Source organism: Clavelina lepadiformis, chromosome 5 (assembly GCF_947623445.1).
Source record: "Clavelina lepadiformis chromosome 5, kaClaLepa1.1, whole genome shotgun sequence".
Lineage (NCBI taxonomy): Eukaryota > Metazoa > Chordata > Ascidiacea > Aplousobranchia > Clavelinidae > Clavelina > Clavelina lepadiformis.
Window position 1 is genome coordinate 17,916,607 of NC_135244.1, and position 25,532 is coordinate 17,942,138.

Below are 25,532 nucleotides of genomic sequence, written 5' to 3' on the forward strand. Positions count from 1 at the left end.
AAAATTAATCTAATGCACACAATGCTTATTCATCATTCAATCAATCCTGAAATGAAATCAGTTTTCCTTTCCAATTGCATACCCTTCACATATACAATAAATTTTTAATGCAAAAGTATATACTTGGTCGTGATTTAAGAAGACAAATTACAAATGCTGTCTCAATACAGCAGTAACCTACTGCTTGACGACAACTTCAGTTGAAAAACCTTTCCTACTCATTGTAGTATAACTGGATTAGTGATTACTGATTACCGTGATATATGATTCATCTATAGTGACTATTGGACCATCCAGTAATACCATTCAACTTGGTTCGCATGAACCCATCCATAAAATTACAAGCAAATGCATCCGATTGTTGGTACATTCAAAAATAACATTTAGTTTATAGCAAGCAATGGCAAAAAAACATCTATCAACGTATTTTTTGCCTTTTCACAGTACACCTGAAGAAGCAAGCTTATGCTTGCGAAAGCTCGTGTCGAAAAATAAAAAGTTAACCTTAAGAGTGCCAAACTATGATATATCTTGTTTCTTATTTTAGTTTAAAATTTGGTTAACACGGTTCAGAAAACATCATTAAAACCTGGGCGTACCTGAAAATACATACATCAGTTGTGCATAACATGTGTGTCCTATGCTTGCAACATGATATATGTTTTAAATTCTTTGCTTTCGGTTAAGCTACTTAAACAAAACTGGAACTATTGGCTTGTCCTGAATGGAATGGAATTCCCTAGCTTTTTTTTAACGCCAAACTGTAGGCTGTAGGGGGTAACAAGTGCAGACAGGATGCTGTTTTAAATATTTTTTAGCACTGAACCTATAAACAAATACAGCATTCCAGTAAACTACAATAGTATATATATATATATATATATATATATTAGAAAAGTGTAACTTTACCTTTCTGAATTATCCCAAGTGTATTGCAAAATGAAAAAAAAATGCTATGATATGAATGACGAGCTTGAATTTTTAATTTTCTCTTCATAATTGACACACAATAATCCCAAACATAACAACTTTGAGTCAATGTCAGATACCTCTGTCTCAACATATTTACACTAATTGTTTTTAAAGCTGATGCGATATAACTGCTTGACTTCATAGCCGATAAGCTTCTGAGGCTTTGTGGGAAGTATGGGAACATTGGATATGTAATTTCTTTTACCAGACCAAAAGTTCACATTAGCTGACAGTTTAAATGTATTACCTGACTACGGGGTACTACAGTTGTATGCAAGATAAATACAAATGTCCACAGGTGGCATCTGCTTAAGTAAGTTCATTTTTCACAGTTATGGACAACCTTGAAACTAATGCACTGGGGTTGCCAATGCCATAAAACGATGAGTTTGTTCAAAACAAGCTAATTTACTAAAGACATGCAATATGTAACATATATATTTATTTGTTTCCAAATACTATACAGCTTAACAATTTTCATGACATGAGCTTTCATTTCAAACGCATTAGTGTGTGCCCAGCCTGTCTTGAGTGTCTTCTAAAAAATCCCAAAACTTGCTATATTTTCTTGAGGAATTTGAAAGTTGTTGTGAAGCCAGTGAAGGCAAAATAAATCCCTTTTTCTCTTTAAGCTATGGAGGCTGCTGGCAATTGTTTGCTTTGATTGTCTGCATACTTTGATCATTCATGTGTGCTTTCTGCCTCAGACACATTTTCTTGCTTGCAATCTAATCTGAAATCAAATTGACTAATTTAGGTTAACACTTACAGTAAACAGCCTCCAGTAATCATCATCAAATCACTATCAGTAAAAGTGTACTAGTGTACTGTCAAACTGTAAAACCTGAGTTCCTATTCAATGCAATCATTGCAATTACTGAACCAAACCTAACCTATCATTTTTAAAGTAATTTTACAATGAAATGAAAGAAAACTCTTTCAAAGTGACTATTTCATTGTAAGTAGGTCACGCAGGCTATAGTTAAAGATGAAGATAGAGGGCTAGGCTAGCGCTAGGTTATAGGAGAATGGCAAAAAAAAAGTCGATTGAAACAATTTAAGGTTTCATTGAAGTTAGATTTAAATTAGAAGGAACATTTAGGTGGCTAGGCCTATGTTGTAACATTTAAGTTAGGTTAACAGGAAACTATGACAAATAGCTTTCAGCGTACAATTGTTTTTCCGATGAAATAACCTACAGGCTATAGCCTATAGGACCTGGTAACAGCCAAGTTTTTTAATATTAACCTACAGCTTAAAATATTGAGAAAAAACGTATGAAAAAGTTATCCTTGCTGGCCTCCTTTGTCTTAATATCAAATATTTTAACTTTAGTAGTTCAACTCATCAATTGCTTTGCGGAGGTACATACAACAACAACAACAACCGCACAGACTAACAAACTATTGCACAGTATTTATGACAAACGAGTATCTTTGTTACGTCACAATTCTACCCGGAGTACCATTTTAATCGATCCTTGTTACCCAAACAAAAATTGCAATATTGAACCTTAGGCCAAATGGCAAATTTTCCTTTTCGAAGGTTTAGGTTATGTATTTTTGATGGTGATTTTGGTTTCGTTATGAAAACTTCGTTAAGTCTTCGTATCAAAACCAGTGACAACCACTCGAGTACTAAAAATCTCCTGCCCAGTTAGTAGCCGATATAGGTCTATACCAGTGTTGTAATGACTCAAGTAATTTACTTGACTCGAATCATGTTTTCTGATGATTCGATTTGACTCAAGTCAAAGTCCAAAATGACTCGAGTCACGTTATGACGCCTGTGATGGCAAAAAAGACAACTTTCTGAAACAAAAACGGAAAAGAATTACAACTCTCTGTCAAAAGTGTCAACCAGAATAATTTGTAGAACAGCTATGACATCATGGTAACCAATTCAATGCAATGCATAATTTGACCTGAAAATAGTTTTACGTTTAAGGCATTGATTTCACTTGAGTCGAGTCACAACTTAAATTGACTCGACTTGATTAAAGTTACAACTCAAAATGATTTGACTTCACTCGAGTCAGAAAATATGACTTGGTTACAACCCTGGCCTACACTACGGTAGCCTTGTGTAAAAGTCACGTTTTCACCCATGGGTCGCGACTGGGTCCTGGCTACGACACTGAAAGTGGATATTTCTATATCTGTTCTATTCTAAACGATAACTGAGAGGCCTCCAAAATAAGTATAATATACTCAAAATTCGAAGTGTGTAATAATGGGGCTGGCGCTGAGACCACACGCGCGCCCGAAATTCTCTGAGGTGCGTGATATTGGGATATTTGTTCTGTGTTTGCGTCGTGAGCAAAATGACAGGGTTTCTTAGTTTTAAGCGTGGAAGCTTCGAATTTCGTTTATTACTATTAGGTCACCACTTGGGTCGCCACCGCTCCCACAGATAGATTTTAGGTCGTGGCAAAAAAAGATTAAGAACCACTGGGTTACAGTAACACAAACAGGAAGTAAACCGTTAACATAATACGTTATAATCGTTTATGGGACAAGTAAAGCATGTAATGATGTAAGTACTTTGCATCTTAGTACTGACATGCAACATTGTTGTGATAAATAACAGCAAGTTTAGTGCACCAGAGGGCTCTAATGTTATGATGCTATGATCCTTTAGCTCGGCAACAGAAATGGAATTCTGGTCTCTGGGTTTGAGTTTCTTTTCAACATCCCGATGAACAAAATCGTTACCAAACCATATGCTGTCTATTGCTATTGTACTTGTTCTCACTAACTAGTTGTCGTCTAACATGTTGTGTTTCATTAGCTTACTACTGGGCTATACTACTCCAGGTGATTTCCGTAATAAATTTAAGTACCTCAATGTCCAGTTAGAAGTAAAAATATTGTCTACGGGCCTAGAAAATTTTTTAACTTGTCGGCTCTATTTTATTTTTTACGTCAGCTTGTTTGCAATATTTATATGTTGGGTTTAGGAGCCGTGCTAAGATTTTTTGTTTTTTAATTCATGCACGGTTTAACGCTTGGCTTGTTTGCTGCTTTTCCTGTTTGTTAATTCTATTTGTTTGTTTGCGGAGTTACGTTCTCCCACAGTGGTGGTAAGCATTTTATTTCTCGATCCCTACAAGCAATGATAAAAAAAACGATACGATAGCCTACGAACCCACATCAAGTCTGCAACAATATTTGCCTAATTTGGCTACGTTTAATTTGGAAGTTTTCCTTACAGACTAAGTTATATTCGTTAAATTTCAATTACTTCGGCGTCCCTCGTTCATCCAAAGAAGCATTTCATTTGTTTAATTAGGCATTTTGTCATGGACCATTAAACTGCAAGCATAAACAGTGGCTTAGCCCATTTAACATTGCGTTAAGAGGGGGACCAAAAGTTTTTAAAAGCCTAAACTTCCCGCGTTTGATCACCATGCTCAAAATATATGGTTTTACACTTCAAAACCGCTTTGAAACACCTCGAAAGGATGTGTAGGTTAGACCTGCAATTTTGAAACACGTGTCGTAGACTAATTCCGTTTCATATTTTCCAAATTTAGCCTTTTCTATTTTCACGTTTGAAATATGCTTTGACCGATTCTTGTTTAATTTAATGCAATTCATCCGTTTGATCGCTCAGTCGTATAAATGTGGTGAGTGAAGACCTAGTCAATCATAGGCCTAAATCTTAATCGTTGGTTGTTAATAAGCTATGGTTGACTAGCATGCCCTCCCGGATATTTTGGATTTACAGCATTTAGAACGCATTACTGCAAATCCTGTTTTCTTTAGTTTTTCAGCTTGTCAGCGAACCAATTTATTGAAATTCATAATTTGTTTGCTTCAATCGACTAAGAAATTTTTAACTGTCTTACAATTAAGACATGGCGCTCTGTGTCAATCCGTGTAACACATATAAGACTTGCAATACGTAAATCCTTTAATAGCATGACTGTCGTGTAAAAAATATGACGGTTGGTTACTCTAACAAATCTGACTGGATTTGCGATCTTTGTAAGTAAAGCCCTGGTCAATGACGTATATTCATGGATGAATTCGGAAGCACTTCAATTATGACGTCGTAATAGCTATCTGCGTCGTCCCTTGCCCAAATGTCTGTTTCACCTTTCGCTGGTGCCTACCTCACTTATTTGACGAAGTGTAAAAGTGAATTTTGTTGAAAATGATATAACCAGCAAGTAGTAACCCAATACACTGAATACAGGCTGCAGGCGAGTTAAATGTAGAACCTCTTCAAACTCCTGCAAAGACATTCATTTTGGTCATTCTATAAACAAGGTGTTCTAAAAATTGCCTACTGAGGTTAGATCACTGAACCTTATCGAGAAACACTGCACAATCACACGTAATGTACCAAGTTTCTGTTGAGCATTTTGTCACACGAAAAAAGCGAAATTTTAATGTTTTTCATTCGACATATACAAGCATGCAAAAATATCACTGTTAGTCTTGATTACATATACGTTTCACCAAAAAAATGAAAAAAAGTACACAAAAGCACATAATTACAAAATCTTTCTAAATAATACCTAAAATAAAAAACTCACAGAAAAACTAATTACCCCGGAAAAATTAGTTAAACTTGCGGCTGATGTTTTTTTTTCGCCCTGGCAAACACAAAGCGTTCCGTTACAGTCATTAATATCAACACTTTTTTGGGCAGAAAAACTGTATCATTTTTAAGGCAATTTAAGTAACAAGACACTTCTTCGACTATCAAGAAGTGAAAAGGCAACGCTTGCCAGGGTTCAGAGATTTTTGTCAAAAATAATTTTCTGTAACAAAATAATGACAGTTGCTAGCTGCATAAGCGATGAGCATTATGAATAAATATAAGAGAGTGTAGTTATTGCACAAGAAACAAAGAAAAACATGCACATGTTCCGATAAAAAAGGGACTAATTTTTTCACAGAGGGTCAGGAAAGTTGAAGCAGCTAGAACACTCGGCCAGAGCTTGTCAATCATTTTCCCATTATGTCAATCATTATGAAATCTAGCTGACTTTGACATCGGAAACAAAATATCACACAAAAAGAAACTGACTGTTGTCATGGAAATGTCGAAAAAAATTTTCCGCGTACGGGTGCTAGTTGCTGAAAGTCGAACCGAATGATGGAAAATCAGCAAGAAATTTGTAGAACACAGAAACAGCTGTACAAGCAGCACAAGTATTAACAGATTAGTATAAGGTGGGCACGGGACAGGATGCAAAATTATACCAATATAAAAATGACATTCACGTATACTGGTTTTGTAACATAAAGACAGCAGACTTATAAAAAAAACGGTCAACAACAACGTATAATTCAAGATCGGTTTTAGGAGTCCAGTAGTTTTAGAACGGCAGAGCTGAGTGCGGTGAAAAAGTCTCGCGAGAACCTATAGCAGCTTAACTAAACTACAACTACGACATTACTAAGGAAATTGCACGATCATTTATGGCTACCATGGGGGCAGTAGAAAAATAAAACAAAGAGCAACTGGATACAAAATACCACTTTCCGAAAGGGTTTTTACCATAGAAGTAGTTAATCAAATATGTATGAAAATCGTTTGATACGTGTAAGGGATACAAAATCACACGCGTTTAGACAAGCTGTACTAATGTGCAAACGAATTATCAAATACAAATGCCCGTTTTTTAAAAATTGCATAAGGCCGGTTTTACGATTTACAAGTCATCAACACTTTTTCAACAAACTTGCTGCCGGGTCATTTTTCGCTGACTCAGCAAATTCGCGCACATAAAATTATAGGTAACTCTATCTGGTACTAACTACTATACCTTTTAAACATTTTTTTGTAAATTTTCAGTCTCTTGCATGTTACAACGACAGACAAAGAAAAAAGGATTATTTAAATAAAACAAAAAAGAGCTTTCAAATACGGGAGGTGGGTACGTAAAAATTAGTCAAGCAATTTTTCGTCTAAATATGAAAGAGCGATAAAAACAAAAACATCTAAGTATAGAGATTGAGTTACGTATATAGATGCGAATTAGGAAACACAATCATTACCACATACCTGGTACAAAAATGTATAAAAGAAAAAACTCTCCAATAGCAAACCGTATAAAAATAATCAATACAATAATAATAAATGATGAAAAAGTATTAAAAGTTCCCGAAAAATTTTCTCGATTATATAACTTCCCGAATTCAGGCGCTTTTTCAACGAAAGAAAAAAGCACAGTGAATGGCGCTGCAAAAGATTGCACAGCGAAAACGATTCGACCAAAAAGGTTTCCAGCCAAAAAATAAAAATCCTCCGTTAAATAAATACAAAAATGGAACTGATTCTACACAGTAGGGGACTAAATTAAGCGCTCGTTATTTACAAGATGCAGACGACAGAATCACAATCAAGGCATTGTGCCGTCACAAAGCCTGAAACGGACAAGACAAGCGTTCCTGTAATGAATCATTTCTTTTTGAAAGCCTGTTTTAGTTTAAAAATAAGATAGAAACATTTCTTTTAACAAATTGGAAGAAAGTCTGTAACCTTGTAACGAAAAGCAGCGGATTAAAAAAAAAGACAGAGGGATAGAAAAATTTTTTTGAAGAATTCTGAAGCGGATGTTAAGCTTTTGTTCTCGAATCAAATGAAAAGTGAAAAATTTCGAAAGAAAATGACAAACGAATGGGCGGTTGGGCAAGATTTCGATCGTAAATTGTATCAAAGATATTGCAATCGGGCTAATCTCAAAAAATCACAACCTTCTCTGACGTTATGGCAGAAGAAACCGAAATGTCCAGTAATACTGTGAAGGTATATACGGGGGACACCAAAGAAAGATTAAAGGCAAACGCAGAATGTTTTGTTGCACCTACTAGTGAGCCGGAAAATTATGGCAGCTTTTCTCCCACTAAATCTATACAATGCTGATATAATAGTGAAGGGAGTTCACGTGGTAAATAATATACAAAGCACAAATAATTATACATGATTATGGTTTGCTGGAGACTCATTTAAGAGAACACACACAAACACACGCTCATATCATACCATATAGATATACATACTTTTTACGGTAATATATGTATAAATATAACGTGCCATATGGGACAACCGAGGTACACGCAGCTCAACTGAAAAACGTGCGATACGAAAGCGGATGAGAGGACACGAAAAAATAAGCGGTAGATGACATGATTGGTAAGAAAAAAAGCATCATTCCAAACTAAACCGGAAAAAACTTGATTTGCAGAAGATATTTGGGGTCCAACTGTGGTGTGATGTTATGGTCAGGCTTTTTCTTTGGTTTTAGAGGGGGCTTACCAGCGATAGGCCATCGACCTCGGGGTTCTATCCGCACCCTCCTTCACAAGGGGTTTGTGGAATTCGCGCCCGGGTCGTGTATGGATGGTGGTCCAGCAGTGTTCGCAGTAGTACTTGGAAAATGAAGTTTCGAAAAGGTGTTAAATATAGTAACTACTTTGGCGCTGTTTAACAGTGTAAAATATTCACGGAACATACAACATCAACGCAAAACCTTGTTCTATAGTGCTCAAAACTTTAGGCTGTACTTTACATAAATAGCGGCAAAGGTTTTCAGACAAGCAAACGCTACAATTTTTGTTATATGACGTCACACTTACTTGCAGGCAGGTGACATTTGCGCAGAAGAAGGGAGCGAACTTTCCACCGCATCTTGAACCCTGGCATTCATCGCAATGCTGATCGTCCAATACGTATGGTTTCACTTCGACCTGAGCCAAAAAAACAAACAATGAGGTGTCTAGTGTTGTTTTGTGAGTGCCACTGTAGATCTAGAATCTCGATTCCAGAATACCGCTCGGCTCCTAGTTATATGATGTTTAAAGTACGCGTAATTTTATGCCCCGAACAACTTCATATAGTAAACGCATAGGTGAGGCAAACACCGTAAGACGACGACTGAAGACCACTGACCCTTTTATCGATGTCGCCGTGTTGAAGCTGTACAAATCGCGCGCTTATAGCAGCTATGTAGCTCTGTTGGTTCGAGAAAGCGACTCTTCCGGCACCTTTCGGGTATTTCAGTTCCGGATCGACGTCGATTCCAGCGTAACACACCCCGCCGTACAAACGATCCATTATCATGGCCAGTTCGACTGCGTGATAGAACGCATTTGTGACGAAATGTAGCGTCATAATCCTACGGATAAACTCATAGAAATGAACCGAGATGCCACACACCTGCCCGAAGCGGACGGGGGACTCCCCCAACGAAAATAGTCTTCCTTGGGTCGAGGGGCTGGGAACCATCCAAAACAAAGTCGCTATCTGCTAAGTTCCAGGGCCGGATTTGAACCTAAACATCAATATACATGTGAACAAAGTGAAGCATGAATAAATGCAACTTTTAAGGTCTTTATACCGGCTGCACCAGATTATATGTCAGCCTTAAGGGTTCGATTATTATTTATTGAAAGGAACGATTTTGCCATCTGTACACACAAAAGCGGTAGCAGTTTCGAAACGTTGCATTGTCAGCTGCTATGCTAAGATCAATAATTGATGATAGCTTCTGTCGTTAAGGTCTAGGCGCAGCCCATAGGGTGAAAAGTTTTTCCGGCAAGTATTGGAATTTCACAAAATCCTGACTGGGTCAATCTTCAGAAGGGAAAACCGTCATAGAATGTCGGACACTTGTAATATACCGCTTAATATTGTGTGTTGCACCGGCTTATTTCACTCAATTTTTACAATCACTTGAAAGGTTATTTCGAAAATAGATGTCGGAAGCTTTCACACGACTCTCATCACGCGGGTGCCAAAGTGTCTGAAAAGGAGGTTACAAACACAAGCTACACGGATGCAAAAGATTTTACAGTGACGCAAAGACGCCCACAAACGCGCCATTTCTGTTGAAACATGTGTTTATTGAGCGTGGTGCTAAGCAGAACAAATGAAAGATAAAAAAGCTTGATAAAGGCAAGATATGGTGCACAGCAAGTCTTCGGATGCTGTCGTTGACTTAAATCTTGGTCCACGCAGACAGCACGTATCGGCTTATTTTACGTTTGTTTATTGTTACCGAATTAAAAACCAAGCGCCCGGGCACAAATAAATAAATATAAAACGCTTGCTCTGTGCAGACCAGGCCTACGGGAGAATGTATGTAGTTGTAGAGGGTTATGTCGTCACCCGAATAAGCTTACGAGCTTGCTTCAAGGTCCATATTACATATCGCACTCACCGGCTTCTCGCGAATGGTTGGGCTTGATACGCGAAGATAGAGTTTGTCTCCGTCTTTGAGGCAGCAGCTGATAAGATTTTGCACGGACATCTCGTCTTGGAAGAGCAGGAACGCATATCCTGGAAATAAAAATTGACTTTTTTAAAGAGGTGAAACTAATTTAACTGTGAACTATTCCGCAGGCCCTGCAAAACATCCCCAACTGCTTTTAATAGCTAAACAGAAGCGCAATATATTAGTTGATTGGATAAATTACTGACCTTTTGGCGGAAAATAAGACTTGCTTTCAGCTTTATGAGGCCAATCCACAATGAGTGGGCCAAACTGCCGGAAACTGGCTTGAATTTCATCTGCAAAAATCATGTTAATCATTTGACTGCTTTGCATACAATTATAATGACACAGCTAACATCTCAAAATAGCTTTGGGGAAATAATTGTCGTGGGAATAACTTGAAATATCAATGCTGTTAAGCTCGGCACGCGTCTTCCTTTTGCGCTAAGGACGATTATTTGCAGAAATACACGCAATCTGTTGCAAGTTGTGACATTTAGCAATGCGTATCGTCTCGTATAGGCTAACACCAGCTTAAGAATAACCCTCACCCGAAAATGCTTTTTTATTATTGACGAGAAATGTACTAAAATTTCGACTGTGCAAACAGAGGTCTCAAAGCACTATGAGGCTACGTGCTTACCCTCGTCTATGTCTGGTGGCAATCCCCCAACGAACACTTTGCGGGAGAATCGATCTCTTGCCAGTTCGCCCATGACTGATTGAAAGCCGCCGCTTAAATTCGGAGCTATTTGGCTGTACGCTGACTCCTCAAACAACATGTCGTTGTTCATGTCCGTCCATTTACCTGAATAATACGATAAAAATCTGTTACAAAGTGTTATGGAGGCAAAACGTGGAAGTTATGTGTGTCTGTAAGTGCAACATTCTCAAAGCAATTTAAAATCAATCATAACTTAAAAATCAAAAATAAAAGTGATGAAAAACTGATTAAAAACATGACTATATATGACGATAAAGATTGCCGAATTCATACCATTTTTCGTGCCCTAAATAATGTCGCTTTTTAAGGTAAAAAATGCAGAGGACGTGGTGTTGCTGGAAGCCTTAACCCGTTGGCTTGTTTACGACTTTCAAGCAAAGGCAAAACAAAAATGCCACAACATGCACGTCTCATGACATCGTGACTGGTGTAAAAGGCCTTTTAATTAAAATCGTGACCAGAAGGCCTGCCGACAATAAAATGTACAGTTTAAGCAAGCCTAAGACACATAGTGGGGTTTATCACCGATCTGGTATCGTAAATGACCTTGTAGACTTGTACTTGTGATGGTAGTGGAAAATAAAGATTAAAAACCTGACACCTGGTACCGCAAAAATTGATTAACTGGTTTAAGGTTTTGCAATTGTCCAAGAATTTCAGACAAATCAGAAACCAGCGCCAGATATGGACAAATCACAAAAATGATGTTTAAGTTTGATAATAAAAACAAGCTTTGGCTGCGTAAGTAGGGTCGAATAGCCGCATAAATATTCGCAGATTACTGCATTTTCGTATAAGAACACATTTCAGTTATTTGCCCCAGGCCTAATACAGCATCCTGTTGTATAACCTGAACCTGCTGCGTAACATTCCCGGAACAATTGCACATTATCACAACAATAGAATACAAAATCCGAACAATAGAACGCATGCTGCACTCTATATTGACCCGAGTTTTTCGCACAAAGAAACAAAATAAAATCACGGTTGGGTTCAAATTTTCAAAGAGACCTTAGCATGTGACGTTGACTTGATTTTGTTTTTATTCGAGCTCATAACAGAAATAAGTCAGCTTTTTGAAACAAGCTTGCCCTAGAGCACAGAAAATCCCCCCATATGAATCTGAGTGGTTCGCATCCGCATAGCAAACCGCAAGTTTGACAAATAATTGTAAATTATGAGAAATTCATAGCAATGCAGAGTTACGCACGTACTAGATAATAACAGCAACGTTAAGCAGTACATCACCTACATATCATCTAATCCAAAAATAACAAAATCGGAAAAAGCAGAATTATAATAAGCATTGTTGGTAGGTGGATGGTATTAAAAATTAAAAGCATTGGTCAAGGCGACGACTTGCCTATCATAAACTACATATACTACCTTTGCTGCAAATTCAATTCTAGCAAAAAATTCCTCGAAATTTTCGTAAATGTCACGGTGTGATACCGCGGTAGCTAATGCGTAATCAGTGGGTTTCACACTTGGTTGTTCTCCAAATGCTCTGAAGCGCGTCTTAGAAGACGGGGCAATGCCAATACACAGAGACCTGGAAAACATTGGCCGACTATTTGTGTACATTGAACCGTAGTATAGGTATGTTTGGGGCGCAACTTTGAGGTGGGTTCACATTTATTGGGAAGACTTTGTCTTCCAATTGTACTGTAGAAAAGAGTGGTTTGTTGGGTAAATAAGGCTTAATTTATTGAAGCTCAGTTTTGAATGATTCGAGAAGATTTTATTTGCCCTATCACAAAAAATAAGCGGCGTTCGGAAAGTGTTAAAGCTACTTCGTTCAATAAAATTTCATCACAGACAATGTGCTTGTAACACCCCAAGCATATCAGCTAATAAAGGTTATTCGCATCCAACGTAGCACCATTTGCATGTAATTTGGTGTACATCACAGTCGCCTATCTATGATAAACAACAAACGGGAATGCATGAGGTTTACTGACTTGTAGGCTTAGCCTTAGACTTAGAGGAACAATATGTATTGGCATGCAATAGATTCCAAACAATAGAAACGCTAGAAAATTTTTCCATTTTCGGATGCAAATATAATAAGATAAGGTTGATAGACTAATAACAGGAAAACAATTCGTGATATTGCGCTCCGTGAAAAAAAAACAACACAATCCGTACGCCGAGATCTTCTTCAATAAGGCTTTAAACCAAAACAATGAAATACACGACTAAGCATACAGTGCTATGAAAGCACCTTAAGTAGCACCTCAGTATTTCAGCTATACTGCCATCTCAATGACCGCTTATTATTATTTTTATAGCGCTGAAAGTACATCACAGGGAATTGATTTGATACGTGTTTCACATTGTAGTAGATTGTTGTGTTTACTCGATTAAATTTCTACATATAATAATGACATCATGAGAATCATGCCACCAAATTAAACCAATTTCCAACTCACTCCGGCTTTTGTAGAGGTTTTTTTGTAACGGGAAATCCAGTAATGATTAGTAATTTAAATTTCACGACCTTGTTGTCTTATTTAGAACGTTTGAAAAGGCCAATACAGTAGCAATCACCAGTGATAACGTGTGCGCCTAACAGTAAAACGTGTCCTGTTCCCAGTAACGTTTTTGTCGTCACAGTGTTTATAGGATAAATTCACAATTACCCAGACATCAGCTAAATGCCAAGAAACCGGTTAAGAAATAATAATTTTATAACGCTCTTAACATGGATATATTTCTGCCATTTATTCTGAACTACAGTGACATCTGTACAACTTAAGAAATAATTTAGATTTTAGAAGATTACCGCTAGACATAATTTGGGGGACCGACTTCACCAAATACATCTTTTTTATAACTCATATTACCAGGGTTATCATTCCGTGCTTATTTCTAAAGTAAAATGTCTTAGAAAATACTAATGTGCTTATTTCTAAGAAATGTGCTTATTTTTGGGGCAGAGGATCCTACTTTGGGCATTTCGACCCCTTTAGTATACCATTTTGAGATACCAAAATTAAGAACATGCAAATAGTGTCTCGTTTTTCGTCTTTTTTTCTTGCAGGAACATTGATTGCCATCTCCTGTTGTGCGCTGTTTAAGGTAATATTTTTCTTTCGTTTCCTAGTCGTCCTTATTTTTGAGTCCGGCCCGATGGCAACCCTGCATATTACTCAGCTGTTAGGGTCAAAGAAAGTAGCAATACATGCTTTCGGTAGAATCCAATCCTAACCTCCAAGAACAAAGCTACCCACTTCAACGCAAATAGGCCAGGGGAGTTGAGAAGAGAAAACAAAACTCTTTTTACCGTGGGTTTAAATTAGGCACAATCATAATCCAGCAGAATTGCCAAGTAAAATAATATTTGAAGCCACATGAAAGCCAGCAGAGATCACGCGAAACCAGCCAACTGCGAATGAAGCGATGAAGGCGAATGCTAAAGGTCAATATTCGCAGGTCACTGATGTTTGTGTTTGCGACGCAAACATGACGCAACAGTGGAAAATTCTAGAAAATTATCGCCTGTTGACAAGCTATAGTGCTTATAGTGGCAAATATTACCGTAAAAGGAAAGATGAAAATGAAAGATAATGATCAAAACAAGCTTTCCAACGTTGACGTCCAAAATGCTTCAGTTAACGAAATGTATAGAAAGGATATCAATCACTAAAAGACGTAGATCTGATAAATTTCTAACCATTACATGTCATCAATTAAACCGTTTCCTCATAGCTATACCATTTTTAGACAAAAATCTTATGAAATTTCCTTCTACTAATATTTCCTGTAAACGTGGGCAATTCACCTTAAAGCGGAAATAAAACGGTTCTTTCCGTTCGGAAGTCACCATCTAGTCAGCATTATCAAAAATTTGAAGTTTTGCATTTTTCAACAACGCCAACACATTTACCTAGTGAAGTAGTTATACCACGCAGTAGACGCAACGACATCCGGTTTATCTGGCTGGCTTCCGTTGGTGCGCGTTATGACATTTTTGTAAGAATGACAAAAATCACGGTCGCTGTGTCTCACTGCGTCTTGATGCTCGTATTATGATAACTTCGCAGTAAGATTTTCATTTCAGCCTTACTCGGCTGCGCAGAACATGCGCACACATGCTGTTAAAATAACCAGAATGGACACAACGGAAATTACGTCATTTCAGCAAAAGTGCATTGGCAGCCAATTCGTGATCGATGGCGCAAGATTTTACACAAGAATAGAAGCAAAGAATTACACTGCAATATGAAAACGCAATGGCAGACGAACGATGATGGTAAAAACCGTACTCACATGTTTCCATCGGGGTTTAAAAATAAACCAAGCGCTTATGAATTTACGCTGTGCCTAAACGTCCACGCCATTGTGCTGTGTGAATTAGCAAGTCTTCTGTATGAATTTGTGTACGGCCTAAGGCAGGCTTAACGCAACTAATCAAGCTGGTTTTTGTCACAACACAAAACAAGCAAGGAAAGACATTTGCATTGTAGTAATACTGGTGGGACCACCTAAGCTCTTTTAAAACTAAACAGGTGCGATCTGGCGCTGGTCTCGAATTGGCACTAATTTAAACAGTTGGCTAATTTCAGTTTTTTCATTAGTGTTTGTGCAAATGCCCCATTGTGTTACAGTCGCACGCTGTGACGCTTTAACCACAACAGACAGCTATCGCACGTTCCTGTTTTCGAAGTGACATAGAAGGCTTGGCCGTGAGAATACAAAAACCCGGAACAAAATTTCAGAAAACGCTTGTAAAGTGCAACCTACTGGCGCATTTGCGGTTGGTGATATGATGTTTTACCCATAGGAAAATCAAGTCCAACCGCTTCAATTCTTTAAATTTTTCACAACGTTATCAAACAAACGCCTTTTGGCAAGAGAATGATCGTTTTACTATAGTTTGCAGTAACAGTGTGATATATTTTTGCACATTGCTGGCAAAACAATTGGTGACAAGCGTCAACCCGAGCTACGTGACCAGCTATTCCGTTGGTAGTGACGTGGTAAAACGCAAAGGGAAAACGTTTGATAACAGTCAGCAACGTCACTAATAACACAGCAGCCATAACACAGTCCTGGACGATCTTCGAATATTCAAGCTTATCTGCATGCTTGTTCGCTTATCCTGAAGGTCGGCCGATAACATGTCCCAAAGCGAAACTTGTATGGAAAAATAACACTCAATGGTTTGAAGGATATGTTGTTCTAGCATGACAACAGTGGGCAACAGAGCTTTAAATTTACGTCACGAATTCAACGCTTCTGTCGAACTTTAATACGAAGAAAGTGATTTTGCGAAATGTCAAACTTTGCGGCGGGCAACGCTGAAGTTTTCAATGGGCAATTAAAGACTTGGTCGATACACCGTGGCTGGTTAATGAACGGTGGAAAGTGCATTGCTGTAAGATTGCTGGCAGCAGGCGAACGCACGATGGAAAGTTTTAAACATTGCCATCCTGCAATTGATCGTTTTTTCTCAGCCATGCCCTGGAGGCGTTCATTCTCAGCAAGCACGTCAGCAAAACAGAAAATCCCAAATTAAAATAAATTTTAAAATTAGAGTACATCCGTGGGCAATTGATTAATTTCAACGCTTACATTTAAGATGTTTCAAGAGATTTCAGATAATTTTTAGACAAATTTTCCACACACAGCGATGTGGGGAAAATATGGAGCTGCCGGCAATTTCAGTAACATTTTTTCCAAGGGTCCGTCTATTTATTCAACAACAGAATAATTAACCTTATCCACCACCTCATTAACCAGAATATATTAATAGTTCTTAATAACAGAACAATCGAAAAATGTTTGTATTTGTCCTCCTTGTATTTATCTTTTGCGTGCTGGGATTACTCCGGCGAAGGAATGTTTCTGGGCTTCCAATTAAGGAGCAGTTTGGGTTACCATTCAAGTACATACGAGACCCTAATGGCTATGGCTACGCAAGCGGTCGATTTTTGTAAAAATTACCAAGATTTGATTCTAAGATCTTTTTTTATTCCCGATGGAGAACAAATCGATTTCGTCGTCTGTTGATACTCATGAAATCGGTCAGTTACGTCAGAAAGCAATAAAAACCGTGTCTTTGGTGCATCTTGATGTCACTGCAATTAAAGCAGCGGTAGTCTTAAAAAGATAAAGGTTTAGTTGTGCGGTCGATTTTAGCCAACGGCGTGGCCTTTACTTGCTACATTAACGTAGCCTTCATGCAATTAAGGCTTACGTAGTAAGTCGAAAGCTTCAGCCTAACAGCGTAAGCGGACAACAAACCCACTCTGCATGGGTTAAATTTAAATTTATGATATAAAGCAAAGAAAAACGTGACGTGTGTTTAAAACAATAAAGATGTTGGCCTCCCTGTTCATTATGCAGCGTTTTAAGAGCTACATTACAACTGGTCGTTTTGGCTTTTAAAATTAAGTAAAGTGCAAGTAAACAACTTAATTTATTTGTAATCGCTTTCACGAAGGCGACTAGTTCGAGCTCCGACAAGGAAGTTCAAAAATGCAATTTCTACATTGTGGAGTCATAATAGAAAATCATGTGACTAAAGAACTCTTGCCACTGAACGATAACGGCAGGCACGTGACGCGAAGTCATGCTGACATGACAAATTTGAGAAGTCGAGGTTTGGCTAAAAAAGTTTGTGCTTACGTAAGCGTTAACGTTCCCTTAACCCAGGACGCTCGGTCGATCGTTATTGGGGAAGTTCTTGGCAAAAATAAATAATTTTTTTTTTGATTGGCTTTGGGAGCCATGCAGACGAAGAATCGATGAGAATTCGATGCGAAATTGACTTTTTTATTCACTTTCAGAGCGAAGCGAAACTCGTGACATTCGTGACCTAAAATAGTCACGAGAAAATTATTGGCCAATATTAATTGGACCTTAAGAAAATTCCCTTTCATGGCAAACAAGCAAACAAGCAAACACGCACCGATTACGTAAATCAAAGAAAAAAAAGAATGAAAACTTGTACTGGCATAGAAATGAAAAAATTTCATGCAAATTTTACCTCTTCGACGACGAAAAAGTCCCGCTATAAAATATAAGATAGTTTGTGTTACGTTCGCTGTACTAAATAAATCTATTGGCAAATGGATGAAGTGTTCAAAAGTTTAAAATTTAACACATTAATGATGGGTTCTGAAAAAGGTCAACTAGGACACAACAATCTTTTTGTTTATACAACTCAGCGAAAAACGCCACGTTGTTTTCCAATTATCGTGATTGCCCTTTCGTCAAATAATTGCGCAGTTGTAATTAAGGGCAATAGATAAATCGGCCGAAGTAACGGCAGGAATTACGATCCCTAAGCAACCGTAACCTGGTCTTCGGTATGAAACCCACTGCCCGGCTGTTTGGTTTTCTTTTTTGTCCTCGAAATAGGAAACATAGGTGGTAGCTGGTACCTGTTGTATGTGTGGCCAGTACAAAAAGCTCATAATCCACCCCGACGTGTACAAACACATTCTAATTTGCGAAAGGGCGATTGAATTTAATGATGAACCAAGGATTTTCGGGAATCAATCACTTTAAATTTAGAACATGATGCGGCATTAAATTTCAACTGTAAAAGTGTCCTTGAGTACGATAGAGTAACGACGACACCTCCCTGAGAAAGGTACAGATGTCTGCAATATCTATTTCTGTAAAGTGACTGACACGTGCAATACTCAAACCCACACGAAAAACTTGCAGTAACCTACATTAAACCCTAAGTGTGAAGTTAATTTCAACTGCATTACGTCACAAAGGCGTCGCTCATAGATGCTTTTAACAGTGCCGATTGAATCTAGTATGTGTATTTAAGGTACTCGCAGGCTATGAAGTGGCTGGCCCTTTGTTTTCAAATCAGGATGTTTGAAAACGCTCTCGGCATTGCCAGTATGCCGCATGGAGTGCTTTCAAAATGCGTTTCGGTTTAACCATATGGGCAAGCGTTACTCGGTAACAGTTATCAAGCCGTCTCAAACGCAAATAGAAGATACAGCTGTTAAAAATATGAGCGGCGACAGGGGTATGCTTTAAATAAGTATGACATGTCAAACTGGGTGATCGAGTTTGTCAAAGTCTTCCGCGTTAGCCGGTAATCACAACCCGGATCGTACTAACAGACATTTCAACACCTCTTAAGGGTCGTTGTCATGCGGGGAGCAGTAGGCTGACGTACAACTGAATACACAAAACGAAGATTGTTGCTGTCCAACAACTGTTGTTTTGTTTATTATCTGGCATTGCGGGACAACTGTACATACGGCGCATTTGAAGTCGCCCTTTAAAAGTTAAAGTGAAGAACGAGCATTTTTGAAGTGGGTTTAAACATTTCGATCAGGGCAAGCGATTTGTGGGATATCGCCCCAACACAGTGAAACTAGCATGCAACACGTTGTACATTCATATATGTTCATAAGAGCGGGAAGGGTAAAATTGCACAACGGAATTCTTGCACCAGCAGTCACTTAAGCCAAATTACCTGACGATTCATTTTTATGCAAATGTCAGCGTTTCGAAGACTGAAAAGTTCCCCCAACTACAGCAGACAAGAGGCCTTGCCCAAACCTTTTCGTGCTTGCAAGAAAGATTACGCAAAACGCCTGTTACGCTGAGTTGTCAGAAATGCGAGGCATTTTTAGGCCTTCCTGCTGCTATCTGCGTCTACTTCTCATGGCGAGATAAACATAAGCGATTAACGGCTTAAAATAAAGCAATGCGTGTGCGTGTTAAGTTGTATTGTTGGTAATATTGTTGGATGTCGCCTGTAATCTAATTAATAATTATGGCGTACGACTGTACTGTCCGAAATGGATTTTCATGTTTTTTGATTGTCATAACATCGGGTATTTCTTACATGTGATCAAGTCTAAACACTGATAGTTTTAAAACTTAAGGTAAACAAGTCGACCTACAAAATTCAGCAAACCGTTTTAAATCAAGTGTAACAAAATTGGTTCAGCAAATATAATGGTACAATGGTATACAGGTCAATAACACTTTATCTCCTATAGGAGGTGATAAATGACTGACTATGATAAAAAGTACCAGCGCTGTGACACAGTATTAATAATTAACATGGCGGTTTTTGCATTTTTCAAGTTGGTGTTTTATTACAATGCATTGTATAACTGTAACAATGCACGGTATTATACTATATACTAAGCCTCACTGAAAACTTTCAATTACTGTAGGTGTAGGTAGATATCTACTACCGTGTTAGCAAACAAATGATATATATTGGAAATGCTTACCAGTTGAGTGACCCATGTTGTGTCCTGGATAGATTTGTGATTCACTTGAACGCATTATATCCTGCAACTGTGATTCCAAACTTGAAAATCCCATGCTCTCATGGTTCTCCTAAAATGAAATTCAGACATGTTGAAATTAGATCATAATCATATAATCAACGGTGTAAAAACGTAAAAACATTTGACATTTCTAAATGGTAAATTGCCTGCTTTTTAAAAAATTAAACATGATTGTCATACAATGTATTCCTTTTGTAGGCCAAAAATTAGTGTACAATAAAAATTACAGACATTGCAGCATAACTTACATTTTTAAGCTCATTATAGGAAGCTGCAGATTAATGAATGAACCGGCTAATTAATAAATTATACTTGTGTAAAGTTTACTTAAGTTGCTTACAGTATGGTTTGTGTGTCATCACTGTTTGCTTACAGACAAAAAGCATACCATATTTGCATTGATTAGCAAGGATAAAATGACTCGTTAAGTGATTTTGTGGTGCAAAGTTCATCAGTGACTTCTGATAAAAGCCACAAGTTATTAACACCAGACGCCATACGCCATACATTGATGTGCCAAAACCGTTAGACTATCTTATCTGTTGATAACCTCTAAACTAAAGCAACACACAGTATTTGCTCATAAACGGAAGGAAGAATATGAAAGGAAATGATTCAAGTCATCTATCACAAACAGCATGATGCATGAAATGGACAATTCAGCGATTTGTGGCATAATGTGGGCAGAAATTTTGAGGATCATTTCTGAGTTATTTGAAATCAGACGTGATACATGACCGAGAGGGATTTAGCCAAAAATGAGTCGCAAATCATTAAGAAAATCTATTTGTGCATTTACTGTGAAAAGGTTAGCTCCAAATGCCACCTTAACGTTAAGGATTCTGTGCTTTAAAAATCTGACATAAAGCAAATGGAAGAATCAATACAAGATGTCAGATACAAAATTTCTTTCCACAGTTCAATATGTGCAATTGGCCAAATCCAATTAACCAAATCAATACGAGCCTGTTCAGCAGACTTTTAAGGGCTAACAATACTAGGGCACAAGAGTATAACTATTAAATTAAAATACCAATAAATCAATAACTTTCAGGCATTGCAGAAACTAATGCAGGCAATATGGTGTTGAAAGTTTTTGCTTCGAAAATACTTAGAAAATACTATTTAGAATTGTGTGCTATAAAAGTTGTATCTTTTTCAAGCAAGTGGTAAAAAATGAGTTGTTTGGAGGTTGAAGTTTAACTTGATCTGTAGTTAACTTGGTTGTCTGAAACCTATAACGATCACAAGAACAGCTGTTAGTTCCCAAGTGAGCTATCATGCTGTGTGCTTCTGCTTAAAATATACATAATCATAATCGCCAACTGTTTTGCCAACATATTCCATGCAGAAAACTTAAACCAGGCCCTATTGCCAATAACTTATAGCATAGAAAAATGTAGGACTTTATAAGATAAAAAATTAATTTGAAATACAAAAAATAATTAAATGCTCAAATTATTGCTCCGATGGGTGAAAGTCAGTTTTGTAGCTTTAAATACAAAGTGAAGCAATTCTCATTGCTACAATAATGATTATGTACCGGTAGCATGTTTAGAACAAGACTGCCATGCACAACCGTATACAATATAACCATGTTCGACAGTTTGTTAAAAATGCTACCTATTCTAACCACAAGTCCTTTGAAAGAAGACATTCAAGTGTGGGCACACAAAGTAGCTGATTTTGAAAACTATATAAGGTTATCTTTTTGAAGATGACAAATAAAACTTATAAATGGCAAACGCAACATTGTATATGTATGCAGGTCTAGGTGAATTTGGTCACTACGCTTTACAACAAGATCATCTGTTCCAATTTTAAAACCATTCAAACGAGCTACCATTTGTGTTAATGTGAGTGCAGAACTGGCTGTGTTATGTACACAAGCTGCCACAAGCAACGTTGCTTTGCAAAGATGGTAGAACAAAGCTGAAAGACAAACATTTCACATACTGCATTTTATTATCTATTTTATCATCCGAATTTTAGAGGAATGAAGTCAAGTCATGGACTTGTTTGCAATCCCAAGCTGTACCATTCACAATAGCTTACTTCTTAGTGCTATTAAGAACTAACTGGCGCTGCCAGCCGAGTCACAGATAAAACATGTCATCATAAATTTAAAATGTTTGACAGAATCTGTGCCTAGTCCACACAGGCACAGGTTTTAAAATGTTACCATAAATCACAACAATGCAAACACACAAATCATATCAACAATTCAAAGAACAATCAACATCCACAGATACAGGAAACAACAAATTATATACGTTTAGAAAAGGCTGTATTTATAAAACTAGGTATCAAACGAATGCCGAAAGGTAAAGCAAATTCCGTTCAAAACTACAACAAATCGTAGTGATAGTTCAGAAAACCTAGCAATGACTCGTAGTTATGTTAAAACCTGCAGTATTTATAACTTGACATGCGTTATAGCAGTGTAACTAAATGGAAGGAAAATAACATACACTTAAATGCTTGCATCAGAAAAAGTAAAAAATGGTCAGTTAAAACAAAAAAAACTTTAGAATTAATGCAAGTGTGTTAAACTAAAAGTAACAGTCGATACCATACCAAATAGGCATTGTTTCGGTGCCAAAACAACTAGATTTTCAGAGGTTGAGCAATTAACGTAAGATTCAAATTTGACAACTAATTTGTAATATATTTCACAAAGACAAAACATTGCTTTCATGAACAACAATGTGATGGTTCAAAACTGTACTGCAAATGCATAAAGCAGGAAATGTTCGCATTACACAGGAAATTAATTTTCCGATCAGACTGAGAAAAGGTATTTGGTAGCATGCATTCCAAGAACCCTTTCACATACATATGGCCAACATGTGCCTGTTCTTGCTCATTAGAATAATTTAATTGTTTAAAATCTTATGATAACATGTAGCAAACACAGAGTGCAACATGTATGCTTGTCTAAGGTAGTGGCAAACTATAATTGTGTAATACTCAAAACTAACAGTATAAATGACTTACAGCTAAAGCCATCAGTCCATTCTGTCCAGTTGCATCTGACATTTTAAAGAAGGGGTTGTCATCAATAGCACCAAGGCCATTCATGTAATGGGAATATTTTGCAGGAGTTGAAATGCTGCGATTTAACCGTGGAGGGGTGACAATTTGCGAAGATAAAGATGACTTTCGAAGAGCCGACGAACCATTCAACAAACGACTGGATCTAAAAGCACAAATAAAGCTCATACTTTCATACAACTAGCAAAATGAAATAATGTAAATAAACTAGCAAAATCAAACAAACAACTTCATAAAATCTCATAAAATACCAAATCAACCGCATTTTTATGTCACAGATATTCATCAGAAGAAGTTATAAGTTTCAAGCACACAAGCCATCCTATTGAACGTGTTTACTTACGCTGTGCTGTGCTGAAGTGAATTAAACAAGGAAGCCGATCGACCACCAGAAGCTGGCCAACCACTTTGAAGAGATGCCTGTCCATTGCTCCAAGATGAATATGATGGAGATTTTGGGTTTCCAATCAGCCCATTCATCTTTGTTCCATTCATATTGTTCATACCGCCAAGATAATCTAAAAAGATAATAAGATAGTTTGTGCATATGTAAAATTTAGAGTTTGATGTGAAATTGTTTACACTGTGCATAGCATATACTGCCGAAGCCTTATCTTTGTCAACAGTGCAATAAGAACAATGCACTTAAACTAAATAGACACTAAACAAACAGCTACACCATTAAAGTGCACATATGCTTAAAATAACTACGAAACATATACTGAACAAACTGGTTTGCACAAACTTGGTTGATATGAAGTGGAACGATTGATGGGGTTCGGTTGAGTCAACATTGTCGATTGAGATCGCCGAAGTGCCAGCTGTTGGTGTAACGCTTGAATCTGCTGTTGTTGCAATTGCTTTTGGAGCATCGCATTGTTATAGAGACCTGGTGGGGGATTGGTTAAACTATTAAAACTAGTCGGCAGCTGGTTTGGCCATCCTGGCATCTGTTGTTGCTGTTGCTGAAGTGCATGCAGCATGATGTCATCAACGCTTGATGTGATAGGCTCTGGATTTGTCATGGAAGCTGTCGGAGTAGACCATATTGCTGCCAAGTTTTTTGATATGGTTACGTTATTCTCAGTCTCATCTGTCACTGGAATGCCAAGGCTTACATCAGCGACAAAATTACTGTTGGAAGTACTTAAACCAAGTGAATTCACATTCGGGCTTAGCAAGTCATCTGGTTGAGTAAAACTGAGCAAAGCGGATTCTGTTGTTTCTGCTGGAGACGATGAAGATGGGCCGAAACTTATGCTGTTGACAGGGCTCTTAGAAGTTGTTAGGAAGTCCAAACCCTCATCTAATTTGCTTTGTTCTAAGTTGTGAAGCAAATCTTGGGGGATGTTACTGTTTTCCGACTTGGAATCAGCTACAACACCACTATCTGCTGGACTTGGAGGGGACTGTGATAACCCAGGTTTGTCAGGGGTGGTGTGGTTTAAGCCAGTGGTTAAGTGATCTGGAGAAAATTGTGGAACTGGACTGCCATTTCCTGATAATGTGGTGTTGTTATTAACTTGATCTATACCATTTGCCTGAGCAAATTGTTGCTGTGTTTGCAGAAGCATTTGCTTTTGATGCAACTGAATTTTTGCCTGTCGCAAGGCAATTTGCCTTTGTTGGTCAGCGTTGCTAGGTGGAGTAAATAATGAAGCACCAATTGGTTGAAACTGAGCAGAATTAGCTGTAGTGGTCGTTCCGAATTCACTACTCAATGTAGCCATTTTAAGTAAAAATGAATTAATTTTAAATCTCCAAAGTTTTATAATTTTTTTTCCTAGCTGTCTAATTAAATGATGTACAACATAGTTTTCAACAATTAATATAAATCAAGAAATACATTTACCAAAGCATTTTTAGCTTCTGTGTGAATTGAACTTCGAGGATTTTAGGACTTTGCATTGGGTAATTCTCTTTTTTCTGTGCAATGGTGATAACATAACACTCATAACATCTTCACAGGCTACTGCATAACTACTTGGCTACAATAGTACACAAGCACATATCTTTGACAAAAATTTTAAGCTTACAAGTAGAGAGTCATTGAAGTCTGACAGTGATTGATACACCATTTGATTAACTATGACTGCTACATTTTATTATCCATTATATTGTATACGGATTTAAAAAGCTTATCTTTCAAAAAATTGTTTTATTAATCCTCTGCAAATTTGAATGCTCAAAAATATATGATACTAAGAATAGACAAGCTGTAGGCTATCCAACAAGCCAGCCCTATAAGGAAGACGACATATGA

General features: G+C 37.5%; 1 protein-coding gene across 2 annotated transcripts; it reads right to left on the reverse strand.

The window, feature by feature from the left end:
* Positions 1-5,319: 5,319 nt before the first annotated feature.
* LOC143459907 (cytoplasmic polyadenylation element-binding protein 4-like) lies at positions 5,320-25,075 on the reverse strand. Of its 2 annotated transcripts, XM_076957222.1 has the most exons (12): positions 24,015-25,075; positions 23,613-23,787; positions 23,213-23,414; positions 20,156-20,264; positions 17,923-17,946; positions 10,848-11,012; positions 10,411-10,500; positions 10,151-10,269; positions 9,148-9,262; positions 8,881-9,062; positions 8,568-8,678; positions 5,320-8,360 (listed from the first exon to the last, which is right to left on the reverse strand). In XM_076957222.1, the coding sequence occupies exons 1-12, from the start codon at positions 24,997-24,999 to the stop codon at positions 8,244-8,246; spliced, it is 2,394 nt and encodes a 797-aa protein (XP_076813337.1). In that variant the 5' UTR covers positions 25,000-25,075; the 3' UTR covers positions 5,320-8,243. The 2 variants fall into 2 exon arrangements, with proteins under 2 accessions (XP_076813337.1, XP_076813338.1); XM_076957223.1 differs by lacking the exon at positions 17,923-17,946.
* Positions 25,076-25,532: the final 457 nt, after the last annotated feature.